Source organism: Salminus brasiliensis, chromosome 22 (assembly GCF_030463535.1).
Source record: "Salminus brasiliensis chromosome 22, fSalBra1.hap2, whole genome shotgun sequence".
In the NCBI taxonomy this organism is placed as follows: domain Eukaryota; kingdom Metazoa; phylum Chordata; class Actinopteri; order Characiformes; family Bryconidae; genus Salminus; species Salminus brasiliensis.
In genome coordinates this window covers 14918755-14936777 of record NC_132899.1, presented here as the reverse complement: position 1 = coordinate 14936777, position 18023 = coordinate 14918755, and the positions used below count along the sequence as shown (strand labels likewise).

The 18023-nt window shown below is 40.6% G+C and overlaps 1 protein-coding gene across 2 annotated transcripts; it reads right to left on the bottom strand.

Annotated features, from left to right (window-relative positions):
• Positions 1-2424: 2424 nt before the first annotated feature.
• Positions 2425-16408, bottom strand: c1qtnf1 (C1q and TNF related 1). 2 transcript variants are annotated; one of them, XM_072667540.1, is made up of 5 exons: positions 16326-16408; positions 14946-15047; positions 7269-7447; positions 6614-6732; positions 2425-4660 (listed from the first exon to the last, which is right to left on the bottom strand). In XM_072667540.1, the coding sequence occupies exons 3-5, from the start codon at positions 7442-7444 to the stop codon at positions 4110-4112; spliced, it is 846 nt and encodes a 281-aa protein (XP_072523641.1). In that variant the 5' UTR covers positions 7445-7447; positions 14946-15047; positions 16326-16408; the 3' UTR covers positions 2425-4109. The 2 variants fall into 2 exon arrangements, with proteins under 2 accessions (XP_072523641.1, XP_072523640.1); XM_072667539.1 differs by lacking the exon at positions 14946-15047 and having other exon boundaries at positions 16326-16400.
• Positions 16409-18023: the final 1615 nt, after the last annotated feature.

Here is an 18023-nt window from a genome sequence, read left to right as displayed (position 1 = left end):
CGGGTTCAGATTAAGGGATAAGGTTGGGTTCAGAATAAGGGTTAGGATCGGGTTCAGAATAAGGGTTAGGATCGGGTTCAGAATAAGAGTTAAGATCAGGTTCAGAATAAGGGTTAGGATTGGGTTCAGAATAAGAGTTAAGATCAGGTTCAGAATAAGGGTTAGGATTGGGTTCAGAATAAGGGTTAATATTAGTTTCAGAATTAGGGTTAAGATTAGTTTCAGAATAAGGGTTAAGATCGGGTTCAGATTAAGGGATAAGGTTGGGTTCAGAATAAGGTTTAAGGTCGGGGTCGGAGTAAGGGATAAGGTCAGTTGCAGAATAAGGGTTATGGTTAGGTTAAGGTGTAGATTAAGGTGTAGGTTAGGGTAGGGATGAGCAGCACGATACTTCCAAAGCAGTAACACATTTGAAGACAAAATTTTTCGATGCTTCACAGCATTTGAACCACAGCGTAGCTCTACTGCGCCACCTGTTGTGTAAATAGAAATACTACACAATCATTGCTTAATTCACTAATTTGTCGATAAGCTTTAAACCAGAGCATAATGCATTGATGTAGGCATGCTTTTCTTCTTTTAACTGCATGTATGTATTTCATCTTAGATATTGTTTTGAAATAATCACGTTTTATAATATGTAATAATGTGAAAAAGACCACTACTGAATGCGGTTCAGTGACGTAACAAATCTTCGTTTCCAGCGATCACTTGATTGCCGTTATTTTGAGCGAGACTCTGAACCACTGTGTAGAAACGCTACTGCTTAACCGGTATTGCTTTAAAATCTCGAGACGTGCAGTGCCGAACAACCCATCTCTGGGTTAAGGTTAGAATTAAGTCAACAAACTACACTTTACATTTTTGTAATTTCGCTCGGTTAGGGTGACGCTGGGTTTGACGAGTCGACTCAGTTGTGAGTCGATTCTCCGTTGTGAATCGACTTTAAGACGATTCGCTTGTAGTCTGTTCTTCATCGCTAGAGGTCGCGTTTCCTCTGAATGTACTAATGGGGTCGTTTTACTGGACGATGACCAATGTTGACGTTTTCACATAAAACTGACTACATCTACCGTAAGTGGACTATTTTTGCTTTAGTATTCCTTTAACATTAGAAAAAATCATCATTTTTGGCTGTGATCCAGTGTACAGCTATTTATCGTTGATTATGTGTTTATCTGGTCCCTCTTTATGACATTAAGTAATTTATTACAGAGCTAAAATATTATTACACTCTATTATTACATTTTGTACTTGCAACAACAACAGCAAAACTGGGATCATATGTGCCCAGTATAAAAATGCTAAGTCTCCCATATAAATTAACTCCAGTTAATAAAACAAAATTACAAAATTAGCTCTGCTTGTGCACTCACTATTGCTATGCCTGGACTAAACTGGTGCTTTGAGAGTGAGGGTAATGGTTGAAGGATATTACTGTTGCCATAACCCTACCCATAAGTCATCAGTAAAATTATATAAGTAGCAATAAGGAGTCCAGAAAAAGCATTGTTGGATGGGGCGGACGGTTGGTTACCATGGGTCATTTAGGGCTGTAGGCCTCCTATGGCTGTGTGCTTGCCTTGCCTACACTAATGGTAGTTGCACCATTGAATGGTAACACCTACAATATGTGGCATTCCTTTAAACTGCCATGCATGCATGTTTTATCAATGTGCAACAAAATACAGTCAGTTAGAGGGCACTTGGTCACTGACTGTTCTTGGCCGGCCTGTTTCCAGCTAAAGAAAATGTTGTTACCAATGTATCAACCACAAGAGGGTGACAAAGTCTTTCTACAGAATTATTTAACAGCACAAAGTAGGTTAAAACAACTTGTACTGAACATTAATGAATATTTCTTTGGATCGTACATTGCAGTGATGAAGCTACAGAAAAGTAGTTGATTAGCAGAGCTGCGACCTGTAACAGATCATTTTTAGATCGCATGGACATCTGGACTGCATCACTGCACTGTTTACCCACATTCTCTTAAACTCATCACATTACATACTCAGCTCAGCTGTGATACATTATCATAATATATGCCTTAATGACTGTCATAAAACCCGAAGTGAGAGCGCTACACAGGCCGACAGAGCATTAATGACTATTATCAATCTGTCACAGGAAATAGTGGGAATAAAGCTGCTGTAGTGTACACACAGCAGTTGCGGTCAAAGGTGAACGTCTGCCTCTTAAATAAGGCTGGTCGTTGGTGTTGAAAGGTCTTTGGTGTGTTTTGCTGTCGTTGGGCTTTGAAGGGACAGGGTGTGAAGGAGTTGGACCAGCCCTCATTCCACTTCTGAAAATTCCTCTGGATCCAGTGCACTTTCTTAGTCCAACCAGGCCAGTGGAAATACTGACACACCCACACACACAATCACGCACACACCCTACTGCACAAAAATACCAACACTAAGCTGTTTTGTAGGATGTATTTCTGCTTTTTTATTGAATATATTTGCATTTCTTTTTGAATTTGTACAATAATTTTCATAGACCTGATTAGAGCTTCTGAAACTCAGTGTTCAAATACTGGCCCAAAACACGTGGAGTGACTTTCTGTTAATGTCAGTAATGGGAAACCAAAAGAACATTTACAGCTGTTGACTATAAAAGCGCTTCCTCATGAGACCTCCCTTTCTCCACTCTTAAGTAATTCATGTGGAGTGCCATGGGCAGAGAGACCACAGTTCACTCAGGGGCATCATCATCATCTAATGGAGTCATTTTAATGAACAATTCAACAAACCATTTAACAATAAGCTTGACTAAGTGTTATCAAGGACCACAGTTCACTGTTTTTAACACTATCATTTCAAATCCCTTGTAAGCTTACAGACACTGTAAACATACCACTTCTGAAAATATAAAAATACTACTTCCTGTAGATTGTAGAATCTCTGCATATTTTAAATGTTCAACAGCACCATCAGACTGTATCGTCATTGATCAGAGCACCATATCTTTGTATTCTTCACCACAGAATATTATATAGATTATTGCAGCACTCTATCTCAGCAAAAACCACAGTCAAAACAGAAAGTGTGTTTGTGTTAAATGCTTTTAAAGACCTGATTAGTGCTTCTCAAGATTTTCTGTTTAGTATTGTTTAGAGTTAGGAAGACCTGAGGTTTTGTAAAGACATATATATATAATTATTTAATATAGCTGCTGTCCAATAAAAAAACATGTATCTCTATTTTTGCCCATTTTTAGTTTTCTCCATGGTTTGAACCCTGTAGCTGCTCTACAGACTGTTTGAATAATTCGGGATGAAAGGACCCATACAAATGCTCTAAATTACTTGGGGGAAAAAACGTATTTTCCATTAACTTCTATTCAAAATTAGGGATGTTTCTGCCTTCTCCTGTAAAATCACTGTTTTGTAGATACATGTTTTTCACTGGACAGTGACGATATGGGGTTTCATTCTAAAATGACATGTCTGTCCATTTTTTAATTCAGTACCTTGAAAACTAAATGTTGTAAGATATAACATGTATAAAACAAGGTTTTCTAATAAAGATGGTATTAATTATTGATGTTTCTTCTCTATGTAAAAGTAATAAAAAAAATCAGTGAGCTTTTATGAATTCTGGAATAAAACCACTCATTCAAAATCAATATCTGTAGATAACTGGCATACAGTATAAACTGTACCCTGTTATGCCTATCTGATGTTAATGGTTGGAGGTTTGTTGGTTTATCCATTAAAGGAAAGTCTCAACTGGAATTTGTTGGGGACAGAATTTGTCATACAGTGAGATAACTAACCACTAACTTAACTGTCTAATAATACCGCTCAGTTTTTTACAACTGAGAACAGCATCAAAGTGTGCAGACAGCATTAAGCCCCACTCTCCGGCGTTTGGTCCTGGCTTTGTCCCCAGTTTAACTTTATGCTCCCAGAGCCCCTGATAGTCTTCTTCTGTCTGTGTTCACGTTGCACGTAGATAGGTGGATAACAATGTTACATAAACTGAGATGGGCTTCTTTTATATACTACATGTCCAATACAAATGATATAAAAAAGGAGCAACAACAGTTACTCAATGCACATATACGTTTATATTTCATGCCAGTGCCCATATCACCTAGGTCCACTAGCCTTCACTCTTGGCTTTGATGAGGTAGCCGCTGAATGTGATGTAAGTGTCAAAGTCATCACTGAAGACAGCGTTTTCCCTCTCGCCCTTATAGAGCCGCACCCACACCTCATCATCTCTCTCCAGTTCCAGCATCAGGCTTTGGCTCTGCATGATGGAGCGGTCACTAGGCTGGGCGTACAGGATGGCCATCTCCTGCTCGTTCTTCATTACGTGCAAGTACGTCTCCTTCTGGTTCCATGTGTGCACATTAAGGCTGAAGAAGTAAATCCCTGGCACGTAGCAGAAGAACTTTCCTGTAAACATGTTGAAGTGGCCGTACAGGTTGACCAGCTCTGTGTCAAACACTAGGGTCTGGTAGTAGTCGTTGCTGTGCAAGGCCTTCTTGCGGCCTACAGAGAAAGCAGCATAGTAGGATTTACAGGGTTCCCCTGGAGTTCCAATGCTACCCTTTGTGCCCTTTATGCCAGGGACTCCTCGCTGGCCTGTGTTACCAATCTTGCCTGCTTTCCCATAGGGCCCACGTTGACCGGTGTCTCCCTTCTCCCCTGGGTGGAAAGAGAATTAAAGGAATGAAGGATTTTTTTTCCCACATATAGTCAAACTATCATGAGATGTTTAGTTTAATGAAAAGGCTTTGCGTGGCATGTAATTAAATTATAGCACTGACCTAGGCTAAATGTCGTGGTGAAAGTAAGCCTGTTTTCACACCTGCACGTTTCAGTCTGGTTAAATCGGACTGTGGTTTGTTTCCACCCTTGGTGTGATTTGTTTGGACAGGTGTTAATACAGTAATCTCAGTCGGAAGTGGACCAAAACAACCGCACATAGTCCCTTGAGAGGAGGTGGTCTCTGTGTGGTCAACAAACTCTGGAGTGGTTTGATGGTGGTGAAAACGTGATCTGATCTTGATCCAACCCAACCATCAGGTTTGTTCCGCAGGTTCAAATCAAATCAAATCACTTTTACTGTCATGTCACATTACACAGGTGTGAAGGTGAGTGCAAATGTGGGTGCATCGTCCCTCACAGTAGTGCAAAAAGAACATATTTACAAAATAGAAATACTGAATATTTACACATAAACTTACTGTACACACATATAGAACTTTGGGCTAAACATTCTGCAGGTGTTGCGCAGCCTGATATACTGCCCAGATAATTACTACAGCTATGAACAAATGTCATCTCTGCCACTGCTCCATGTTAAATTGTGCAGAAAAATGCACTGGTCCAGAAAACAGGACCAGTTTCAAGGAGAGAGAATGGTAGGGTACCATAGATATTTACCCAGCTCTCTTACCATTCAGAAAAACGTATCAGTGGCTTTTATTTTACTGTTTGTTTGTTATTGGTTAAAGTGCAGCTTTGGAGAATAGTGCCACCCCTGATGTTTATGCAAACTACATTTCTAAATGTCTACAATTTTACATCATTTTTTTTTTCCAGACCCAGAGTCTGTGATTGGTTCATTTTGTCACGAGTGCTTCAATTTAGCATCTGCATGACTAATAACCTTCTCCTGCATGGTAAAATACCATGACCCCAGAAAAGCACTGTTCTTCGTTGCTTGACTGTTTGTGTCCGAAGAAAATAATAAAAAGCAATAAATGGAGGAACTTATGCTGTACCCTTTTGCAAAACTGTGCACAGAATGATTCTTCTGTGTGTGCATAATCTTTCTGGGTATGGATTCATGTATTCACAATAACTGAGAAAAAGCCCTTAAGATTTATTGTTATATGTAAAGAAATAAAAAAAAAAAAAAACAAATGTCATACTTCAAGAGGACTGCTACCATTTTCACAGTTGTTTGGTTTGTTGTATGCTGTTGCAAACCAATTAAGCAACTGTACTTGTAGTCTGATGTGTTTTATTGCAAGTCCATGATTATTCATGCAGTTTGCACAATACAAATACTTAGGTATAAGCTTCTGTTACTGGTTAGTTGTCTTTGTTGCTCCAGTGCAAAAATAATGAGACAAACTGCACCAAACATGTCTTGATTGATAGACTACCTTAGGGGCAAGGGTGACATTATTTTTGTTCAAACTATTTAATTGGTAGCCTTCAGGAGGAACATAGCTTCAATAAAACATTACATTTTTAGGTTATGTAACTACACATTTTTATACCCTGCAGTTTCTCTGTTCCAGTAGCCATAAAAATTGTTTAATAATCTGGTTGTCTCTGCCAGAGACTGTTTGGACAATGAAGTCCAATGAGGAGTCCATTTACACTCTGTTTTGCTGTGCCCTATTCTTTGTGGTTAGGCCATGTGTGATTCAGAGCTTTTTAGCATAGACTCACAATCACTGTTCTATACCAGATACATCCAGTTAGTTTGCTGGAAAACAAAATCCATTGTTGGCAATGCATTTCATGGTTGGAAGACTGGATTTAGGATACTACTGATAGAATGTATCAGTTTTTGTCTCTTGAACCAGTCCTGCAGTTAAACTAGGTGTTATTGTTAGGCATACACTTTGAGAAGGTTTGTACCTTTGAGGATGGTGATGTTTATCTGTGGAACCACCTGGTATTGGGGGTAAGTGCTGCTGTACTGAGGAGGCTCCTCCATTGGGTCACAACATCGCCGGCACTCTGTTCTCCTGCTGTTACTGCACCAAAAGAAAAAACAATTCACCAGTTTAACCCTGAACCCTTGTGCAGGTTTAGCATTCTGTATACTTATCTGAGCTGAAAAGAATCCATGTACCCTGGTGATGTACAACTTTCAAGGAAGTTTGAACAAAGGTGATGTTTCACTTTCCCTAATGTTGGGGTCACTCTAGGAAGCAATAGGATATAAAGCTAGAAAAGATCGTTTAGGAGGTTTTCTCTGCAGTTAAACATAGTGGCAGGTCATTTTTGACCCTTAAAACAACACAAGGGTTACACATATGGTAGCACTAAGTCTTGAATGGTCCATTGTTGTATGACAAGAGACACTACAGTTCAGTAAATATATATTATTATTAATAGTTACAGCAATTCAAAAGTAGAATTCATTAACAATAGGCTATGGTTGCCAAACAACATGGCAATCACAGATTAGTCCATATACTGCACGTGTGCTGCACATGTACTGCACAGCCTTAGGTATTAATACAGAATTGAACTGACATTACATATCATATGACATAATTGCTGGTACCTGCTGTCTCTGTGGTAGTCTGTTTCCTGACGAGAATCTCTTGGCTGGTCATATCTCTCCTGGTCTCCCTCAGGGTAGGGGGTCCTGTATGGCTCAGCCCACTTTGCACACACCAGCACCAATAGTCCTACACTCACCACTGGCAGGGGGGTCCCATGGCCACAACACACCTGCATTATCTGAGACGTGCCAAAATAGGTCAGTCCAGGGCCTATAAAAGGTGATGTTTATAAAATTTGCAGTGACTGAATTTTGACCAAGTATTTTGAGGACAGTCATTTTGAAGCACTGTGAGACACATTGTTTATGCACAACTTTTCTAAATCTAAATAACGGTGGCGGTAATTATGGTTCAGCTATCCAAACCATTTCAGGCAGGGCCACAAACCTTCCTGCATCTGGTTTAAGCGGTTTTGGATGTGCTTTTTGGATATATTGAGTTTCTATTATTATCTTCATTGTTTTAAACTACAACTGTAGCAAATATAGTGCATTTTGTGAGTGGCCTCGCAAGAGTCACTGCCATGCTAGACTAGTGTTTCATCTTCAAAGACTGTGGTAAGGCTCTGTTTAACACTTTTGATTACTTTAGACAGGGGGCTCCATAGCACACACAGTCACATGAGACAGAGCTGTTGGTCTCATGCAGTGTGTTGTCTGGGTCACAAGGTGTGCATTACCATGTTAGACTGAGTCAAGGTGTAGTCTTTCACTTAAACTGATCATGTGATCCCACATCAATTACAAACCTGCATGCAAGATTAATGTAGAATGAAAGAGAGCAGACTAAGCCTGGGCTGAAATATCCCAAGGCTACAAACTTCAGGGCTAGATGCATTTTGTTAACTCCAAATATTTTGTGCATGAATGAATGTCCAACTCTAATCATTTCATAATCACATTTGTTTCTATTCCCTTTGTTGTGTAAATAGACAAATACCAACTCTAAGCCATGTCCTCTCCTGCAGTGATGAAAAGCCTATATCGTCACTGTTATGTAAAACCCATCTACACTATATGGACAAAAATATTAAGACACCATTCATTGTTTCATTCAAACTCTTAGATATTACCCAGCCAACATGCTAATGTGGGGCTCGCATGGGTGCAACGTGGGTTAGGTGGGTTCAAGGTGGGCATTGCCTCTTAGTGGGTTTGTTTATATGTTGTTACTGTGAATTGGGCTTCCCAAATGGGGCCTATCGTTGCAGCCCACCCTAATCTGACTCTAGGCTCTATGTGCAGTGTACAACCCAGATGGGGCCAATGTTTAACCTCTCCTGGTCCCATCATTGACCCTGGTGGAACCCTGGTGGGCATCCATATGTGGGGTCAACATGGAACCCATGGACATAGCTTTCTGGTTGGGCTACCAATACAAGCCCACATGAGCATGTTATCTGGGTTAAACAGAGTTTATCCTGCTTTTGTTGGAGTGACTGTCTCTACAGTCCAGAGAAGGCTTTCTACTAGATTTTGGAGCATTGCTGTGAGGATTTGATTGTGACCAGCGACAAGAGCATTAGTGAGGTCAGGATGTTGGGTGATCACCACCCCACCTATTCTCTAACTCCCCAACTCATCCAAAAAGTAATGGATGAAGCATCATCATTCCAGAGAACACAGTTCCACTGAGCTGTGGAACCTTATACCCGTCTAGCCCATACCTGGCATTGCCAATCGGTTCATGTATATCTGCTCCAGAGTCTCCTATTCTATTGGCAGTACTTCTCTACTGGCACTGTACAAGTTGTGTGTGCATTCGCATATCTGCATCAGCAGTGGGTTCAACTTTAAGTAGCTGAATGCATTCATTAGAAGGGGTGTCCACAAACATTTGGACACAAATATATTCATTATTGCTGTCCAAATGTCATGATGAATGGACCAATACAAGTGCTCCACAATGACCTGGAATAAAATCATTTTACATTGCCTTACACTGAAAGTTATGGTAGAGGTGGTAGAGTTACCAGATTTGTGCACGACCATATTGATATGGACCTTTCACTATGGCCTTGTTACCTAGAGGAAAATATCTCTTGGTCAATTGATTGACTAGAACTGAGAAATACACGATTGCACCTCTTTATCTGCATCTTTATCTCAGGACTAATTGCGACTGCTGCTAATTCTCCACTTGGGTAATTGTTTGCATAGTGGCAATTAACCTAATGGCCTACATGTGCCATTCAAAGCAGGTTTCTTGCACTTGTGAGATTGTTTGCGGAAAAAGCATCCCGGTCCCCCTGCAGTCAAGGCTGTTTAAAGTCCTTTGTGTGAAGAATTGCATGAGTGAATGTGCCGTTGAACAAAGCCCTGCACAGGGCCACATTTTTGTGGTGCAGTGGCAGTAAATTACACAGAGATCCGGAGCACTCAAAGCACTATACAAGTGATCATTCCGGTCTATATGACTTTTCAAAAGCCTAATTTGGTAAAAAGGCATAGGGACAAGATTTTGAAAGCACCTTATAACAATGGTATCTCTGTCTGCATTTACTACATACACAATTGGCCACTTTTGAGTTCACAGGAAATCTAACTTGATTAAGATGTTCTTACACATTGAAAAATTGATTGCTTTCATTAAGCTGTTCAATTTTCAAGCACAAGCTACTGTCAGATCACTTAAATAAATGAAAGCTTACATTTGACTAAGGTCCTTCTGAACTGACTCTCTGAAATGGTTGCTCTCCAACTGGCATTGGTTTTTCGCAGCAACCTAATTTCTCAATGAGGAACACTAACACTGTTCCAGAGGAGGCCAGACAAAGTGGACAAAGTGGGTAATGTGGTGACATGTACGCAAGCAGTGTATACAGAAATACACAGCAATAATGTGGATTACTTTTGTGAGGTGCAAGAAATGGAAAATTGCTCCATGCTGGACACAACTGTAACTGTCTCCAGCTGTGCAGACACTGATGAGGGCAGGTCTCCATCTAGAGACTAAGCACATGACATAATCAGTTGACTGTAGGTCAAGTATGGCAATAAAACAGTAGCATTAATGTGCCGTGTCACATTTTAAAATGTTTTTACCACAAAAAAAACAATTTACTGGTCTTTATTATTATTTACGACTGTATTGAAACAGTGTGACTCTATAATACTCTTTATAAGGAGTAAAAAGTGCATTTGAACAATATTGAAAGATAGAGGTAATATAACTAAAACAATTATTTGTCAAAAGTACATGCATCTAAAGAGACTGTATAACTTCTATGATTTTCATAAGAGAAACCCTTATTGTTAAAAAAAAAACACCAGGGCAAGACACAGGATTCATCTGTCCAAAGCACATTGTTCCAGAAGTCCTGGCCTTTATAAAGGCATTCTCTTACAGATGTTAGTGGGTTTTGTTTGACAGTAAGGTTTTCCTCTTTGCACACCTCCCATTAAAAATCAACCTTGTATCTGTTTAATGGTACATCCTGTACTTTAACATCAGCTGGGGGGGAAAGCTACCCTGTAGGTCCTGTGATGACATTTTAGGATTGTTAGAAACTTCTTTACTCCTTACGCACTTGCGGTCTGCTCTTGGGCTGAACTTGCTAGGATGGCCTGACCTGGCCATGGTTTTTAAATCACTTCCCAGACTCCTATGCATCTACAACGTTCCTTCTGAAGGCCTTAGAGAGCTCGTTGGATCTGGATCATGGTGATACCACTCACTTCCACAGTCAGGAGCAAATCAAACCAAATGTCTGAGGTTTAGGTAAGACAGGCTCTTTCAAAATCCCATCGAACCATGTTCTAAATATCTGCAGCTGACTAGGGTTAGTAATAAATCTGGGAGTGTCCTAATTTTGTCTTCACAAGAGAGGAAAGAGGAATCATTTTACTAATTATTTTATAAATTTATTCAGTTTATGTATTTAGTTATACTACCTATATTTCTATATCTAGATGCAAAAACACAAGTTCCACCTGAAACAACATAGAGTACATTGACCTCACAAGTTATAAACCTGACAATATACAGGTCTATTCACCACAGATCAAATCAAATTCTTCACTTTTCTGCAAACATGTGACTTACTGAACATATCCTAGTAAATTGTACACTGTACTGCCTTTGATTTAAGCTACTTTATATGGTGTCTAACAGCATGGTCTAAAGGATGCAGAGGGATAAAAAAACCTGCAAAAGTTCAAAGGTTCTTGGGGGGCACTGCTTTGAGGGGGCCCTAATCCCTCGCTAATCTTTTGATGTGCTCACTTGTGTTTAATCTGGCCACTTTTCTCACTGATCAAGCAGATGAGTCTAATAATCTCATGGTTAGGACACAGATATCTCCTATGTGAGTGTATGAGTGCGTATGGTGTCTGACCTCCTTTAGTTTGACCTCATTAATCTTTTCTTGGTCTGTTTCTTGTACCCCTAGTTTGTTTGCCTCCCTTTTTATTCTGGTTCATGTTTATAAATCCTAGATATGATAGCACTAGTTTAAGTTCTCCCTGCTTCCTGCGGATGTCAAGGTCTGAAGGTCATGTGTACTCCTACAGCAGTCATTCAGCAGGCGCCTTCAGCCCAGCCAAAAAGTTTGCTCAGCTCTATCAACATCTGTTCTGAGCTGACTGTAAACGCGTTACATAAGACGAGAGTGTTATTGCTTTCTCCATCTCCAGGGAACACCATGCTCCAAATCATCAGCATCCCACTGCTTCTCCTTAGATCATCTGACACCACCACCACCACCACCACCTTCTACTGCACTGATTCTGAAAGATGTGAGCCAATAACCGTGGGGAAAACGTGTTCTTTAGCTTTCTATTTTTCATGAAGCTCAGAATAGGCTACTGAATTGTCAATGAAGAAGTGCCAAAATGCCTTTGACCTTAATGCCTCAAATGCAAGCCTTGAAATTTGAAAAAAGCCTCTCATTCTCTCATGATTCCATTATAGTTTTATTACAGACACTGTAGATTTCATAGCAATGGAACTTAATTACTGTTTACCAATCTGCTTTGTTCTCTTCGCTGTCTCCGTTTAATACTATAGAGGCACGCATTGACTTGTCTGTCCTCTAGGGCACAATTGCAGTTGGTTTGGAGAGCCTGACTTTTGATTTACACAGCGTGGAAAGAACAGTTTTAAAGTCTCTAGAGTTTACAGAAGTCGGCTAAAAGTTAGCCGGTTCTCTTTGACTGTGTTTAGGGGTCATGTCTCTGGTGAATGACCCTCAAGGTATAACTTAATAACTTTTTAAACTCTTACAGCCCCCAGATCCTGCCAGAACTTTTTCATTCATCCCTGAGGTCAGTACTCTATTCTGCCTCTTTACTGAGGTGAAGTTCTTGGTCCCATTTCTGTAAGTTTGGTGAGAAAGCTACAGTGAACTTCAGTGATGTGTGCAAATGTGTGCAAAGAAACCATGTGTACAGAATTACTTCAGCACAGCACTAATTAAAGTGCAAATGTGTGGCTTTTTCTCAAGGATATTTACTCCATTAGGTCAGCAATGTAGGAACTGCAGATTTTTTTACACCGATCAGCCATAACATTATTACCAAGTGAACTGCTGCTCAATGGGGATCAGTTCAGCCATTGATCAAACAAAGTACTGCTTAGCTTCATAATTGCTTTCATTGCACATTTCACATTACTGTTCTTCTAGAAGATGAATCCATTGGTTGGAGTAATGTTTTTTCAAATGTTGTGTTGTAACTGAGCAGTGAAAACACTTCTATACAATACAATTCCGGCTGCTGCTGTCAGCAGTCACATCATCAGTAAAGAGAAGTAGGCCAGTTGCACTGGTAGGCATATTTCATATATGCATATTCCACGTTTCAAAAATGAGTTTTTCTTTGAATCACAAACTGCTCCTTGTTTTCCTCCACATTCATACCATCATACTAACATCTGAAATACTGTATATGACTGTTACAGGAGGCACACAGTGTCATAACGCTATTAAATTAACCAAAGAAAAACAATGTCAAAGAAGGCCGGAGGGGGAGGACAAGTCCTAATTCAGTTTTGTGTACATATATGTAGATAGATAGATAGATAGATAGATAGATTGATTGATTGATTGATTTGTAGTGGTTTGTTTTCCAGAGTTCTTAGTACAGGTGTGTTTGCAGCAGAAATGTGTAATGGAGTGCTTTAACTGTATAAAAACCTTTTAAATCTGTGAAGAGTATCCTTGACTTAATGTCCTTGCCTGTCTTTTTATAAGATTTGTGGCATGGAATGGACATAGTTCTGTTACACTGTTTATGAGCATCTAAAAGGTATCTGAATCTCATTCTGCATTGTTATTTTGTTATGTTAAAATATGTTGTTTAAAAAAAGGTTGTGGTTTCAACTGCTGGGGGGAAGAGATGGGGGTTATGAGACTGAATCTTTTGACGGGGGGCTTTACTGGTGTCAACACTTCTTTGGTCCTCAAGTTGAAAGACTTCAGATACAAATGCACTCATTTGGAATCAATGGTCTTGTTTATGCTTCACCTAATGAGGCAAAGCTGGTCAAGGACAACTAATCTGGCATTTTTTATTACTTACGGTGCCCTCAAATGGGGGACTATGTACACCTTTGTTGATGTAACTGCTTCTACTCTTCTGAGAAGGCTTTATGCTACATGTTGGAACATCGCTGCCTGGAGCGTTTAGTGAAGTCACAACCAGCACTACAACTCAATCCAAACTATAGTGGTTTTCCCTCTAGACAAACCTTGCAATGGGCATGATGACCTGTGTCTAATGTGTGACTTCTATAGGGTGTTGCATTGTGTTGTCAAAGGTTTTCTATAATGGTAAACCTGTTTGTACTGGTGTCCTGCTTTTCTCCACTGAATACCAGTACTTACACACTATTAAAGCCCTCATTTGCACTTGATATGCATGATATCCTCTGTGGGAACCCACTAACATGAGATATGCACTGTTTCAATCAGATAGCAAATCACTCATCAGTTGCTTCATGCCAGTACCCACCTTCCGTGTCTTTCCCCCTTCACTCCGTACTTTCTGACAGATTCTGTGCTCTTCATTCACCACATAGCCAGTAGTTCTATGCCACCATGCCTTATTGAGTAAAAAATGTGAGACCAAATGACCTGTGTATCTCTAAGTATCTGACAAAACGCACAAGAACTGGCTCTCATAAGGGCCACCAACTGCTTCAGGCCAACCCTTACTGATATAAGTTCCTTAAGTGTGCACTTATCCTTGAATACTACTGGAAAAGACCAGTGCTGAGAAACAGCTGCTCTGGGGCAGCTTGGGACTGAAAAGGAGTTCATTTGCTGTGGTTTCTCTGTGGAATCATGCACCTGCATTGGCCTTATTATCTGACTTCATTCTCCTTCCCATCCTACCCACCTCAAAAGCTTGCTCTCTTCCTCTTCGCGCTTGGCTGCAAACACACAGGGAAACCACAACAATCCAGTCAGTTTGCAGATGAGGTATTCAGTAACGTGCCTGTGCCAACAAGTCTGTGTGTTGTGTAGGTAAGGTACGCTCCATGTAAAGGTATCTACTCATGATTAAACAGTAGAAGACATTTAGATCCTCACTGTACAAGTGCAAATATGTTGTGGGGGGCCGGAAAATGTGTGAATGGGTTGCACATGAATAAGATGTTTTACATCAACACGCTTTTCATCAAAAGACAGCTACACGTCTAATTCAACAGATTTTATGAAAGCGGTAATTGTGTACCCATTCAAAGCGTTCAGTTCCAAAGCATCCTCACTCCTCACTGCAGACAGGACACGTGGTGGCGGAGGGAGGTTTCCGCATGTTAGAGAGCTGCAATTCTGTCTGAACAGATGAAACAAAAACACCCCATTGACTCCAGTGCTGCATGCGAGAGGCTAATTAAAAGTGCCATAATGTGTGAAGTCGAGTGGCACTAAAAGCTCCCTGTGGCATTAGGAAGAATTCAAAATATTCGTTTTAATCCAGAGTTTCCGACATTCGTTTTCTTAATGTCGACAGCTGTTGCAGGAGCACCTCTGGGTAGAAAGTGAGAGCAAAGCTAAATCTGAACCTGAGCCGTACATCAAGGCTGAGAGTGAGTGAGGTGTCTTTGAAGTCCACGTGGCATATCACATCGCTTTGGTCAGCGACACGTCTGACCCACATAAACAACACTGGTTGAAGTCATGTGACCTCAGGCCAGCCTCTCAGTATGGTCCCAACAAAAAGTGCAGCAGAGGAGCAACAAGTAGTTTCTTTCGATTGCAAATATATTTGGTATATTTGGCCAGTTTGATCCATTCAAATGAATTATGGTTGTTGGAACAGTGTACAAAGTTTTTAGCACGGTTTTGCCTCTGTACATCAAATGTGTGATATCAAGTGATCTCTCTGAGCTCTTATCTCTGATGCCTCTAAATCCCGACTTTTAAGAAATGCTGTGAAAGAATCATTGGTCCCTGACATGTTTCCTCTGGGTCTGTCTGTCTCTCTCCCAGTGCAGGACTCCAGAAATGAAGCAATTTGAACTGGGCTTTGTGATGGCATGCCTAAAGAATTCTTGTCCTAGATTCAGCTCTGGCCTGTGGTCGTGCTAATCATTTGTCCTCGACCATGGGCTTCATCGATGAAGTGCCACATTATAAACACATGCTTGTTTATAGCTAAGCTTTGCTGTTAAGAAATGTCTTTGGAAAATTTTTTAATGTGTTGCATAGAAAATCAATGTGTGTCATTAGATCACCCAGGAATTTGCTACAATTCCAGCTGAAGAGTATGTTTTACTCAGATTAACAGAAAGTGACAGTGGAATGTCAAAAAATAAATCATGCTGGGTTTGGTCATTTTGCTGACATATATTTTTGTCACATCCCAGGATTAAGCTTAGTGTGCCATCTGGGAAAAGTTTTCATGCTGTTGCACTGTTGCCTCATCGCTGTGCAAATTTGTCCCCCTATTCCTTTATCCCACAAGGAACAGCGCCAAGTAGCAAAAGGCAGTCCCAGTCATGCAGCAGCTCCATATGCTGCCATCCCTAGCATCCAAAACCATACTTAAGTGCATGCTTCTTCATGGCTGTTGGTAAATTATACATTACATTGTCCAGAAGAAATCACTTACCTCTAATGTTGAAGGAGATGAGACTAACACTTCTCCGGAGCGCCTCTTTGTTTTGCTCTGCAGGTGATGGTATTCGTTAGCCGGCAGCGTGCACTTGCTCTCTCTTGCTCTCTCTCTCTTCTTCTGAGAGTGTGTTTGCCTGTCAGGCTGTGTGAGACATCTCCCTCCTGCACTCCCAAACCCAGCGTGCCATCAGGAGCCGGAGAGTGTGTACAGGAAGGGAGGAGGACAGAGGGAGGAGCAAAGATACAGCCAAGAGGGAGGGATGAAAGGAAAACAACAACAGGACAAAGGAGAAGGACACGAAGCACAACAGGGACAAACATAGGAGTGCATAAAAAAGTAACTAGAAGGGCTGAGAAGGAGGAATGAGAGAGAGACTCCAGTTCCACACTCTCGTAAATGCATAGCATATGTATGAGTTTATAGATATAGAAGACACTAGGGGTGTAGGAAACATGTGAAAAAAACCCTAGCTTAAGGTCCTTGCTGTCATAACTACATATGTTACATATTAGTTACATAATAGTTACAGAGCAGGAGTTGAACATGTACAGAGAGACTAAGAGATTTATACACACTCTACCTGGGTCAGATCGCAGATTTAGCCATGCTACAGCACTCCTGCAGCAGAGACCATTAAGGGCCTTGCTCAAGGACCCAACAGCGGAAGCTTTGTGGACCTAGGTATTGAACCCACAACCCTGAGGATTGCATGGTTGTCAAAGTAAACAAGAAAAGGGCATGCCTTATCCTAAGAAGAAACTGTGACTAATGAGCAACAAGTTCTTGCACAAAGCATATCTAGCATAGTTATGGTCAGCTTCATTTCATGCTGATTCGAAACAATAAATTCACTGGCATTGTTCCATGTAGGAGAAAAATAAATCTCATGGCCTTTGGAATGTGTGACAAGTATTTAGATGGCCTACATGAAAATGTAAGAAGATAAACAGTAGGACTGCTCAGCATTTTAAGCCAGTTTTTTGTTATCATTCGCCTTCTTTGCAGTTCTTCCTGGTCAGGCTTACAGCGGGTCTGGAGCCTACCCAATATGATTTGGCACAAGGGAGGAAAGGTGGAAACAAGGAAACTGGAGTCCCTATGCAAGCAGGGTGAGAACACACCAAACTTCTCACAGGGACCAAGATAAGGATTGAATCCACTGCCCCAGGCCCTTGGAGCTGTGCAGCCAGGCACGGACCATCAAATTAAACATGTAGTGGACCCCAGTGTATCTATTTTTTTTATGTGGTGTGCATATTTTTTGTGGAACATTTCATGTTTATTCTAACTGTAAGGCTTATAATTGATCCCTCTTACTGTCAAATGCACTAGCCATTCTAATCAAATGTGACTAAATATCATATCTTCACATGATCTGCTTTTTCTTGGCTTTCCTTTTAGCAAATTCAGTCACAATATCATCACAGTGTATGTCTGTGACAAGATTCAGATTCAACTGCCATCAGTGATAGCACAGTTACTTCTGTTGTGAGATACTTTGGCCCTTTGTTCAATAAGGACTTTGCAAGCTTGTTTTTTTGGGGGGGGGTTTTTGGCCCATAAAGCCCAATCAGAGAACAGTATCAAACTATGCTGACTGCGAGCTGCTGGAGCTGATACGTTCAGGTTTCAGGCTGCAAGAGCTGGTGCAAACAGTACTGCTTGCCCTGCTAATGCTTGCTATTTGCTGTG

Coding starts and splice junctions, on each gene's coding strand:
- c1qtnf1 (XM_072667540.1), bottom strand. CDS start 7,444: ATGCAGGTGTGTTGTGGCCATGGGACCCCCCTGCCAGTGGTGAGTGTA. Junction 6,733..7,268: donor GACTACCACAGAGACAGCAG/GTACCAGCAATT, acceptor CTTTTGGTGCAG/TAACAGCAGGAGAACAGAGT. Junction 4,661..6,613: donor AAACATCACCATCCTCAAAG/GTACAAACCTTC, acceptor CTTTCCACCCAG/GGGAGAAGGGAGACACCGGT.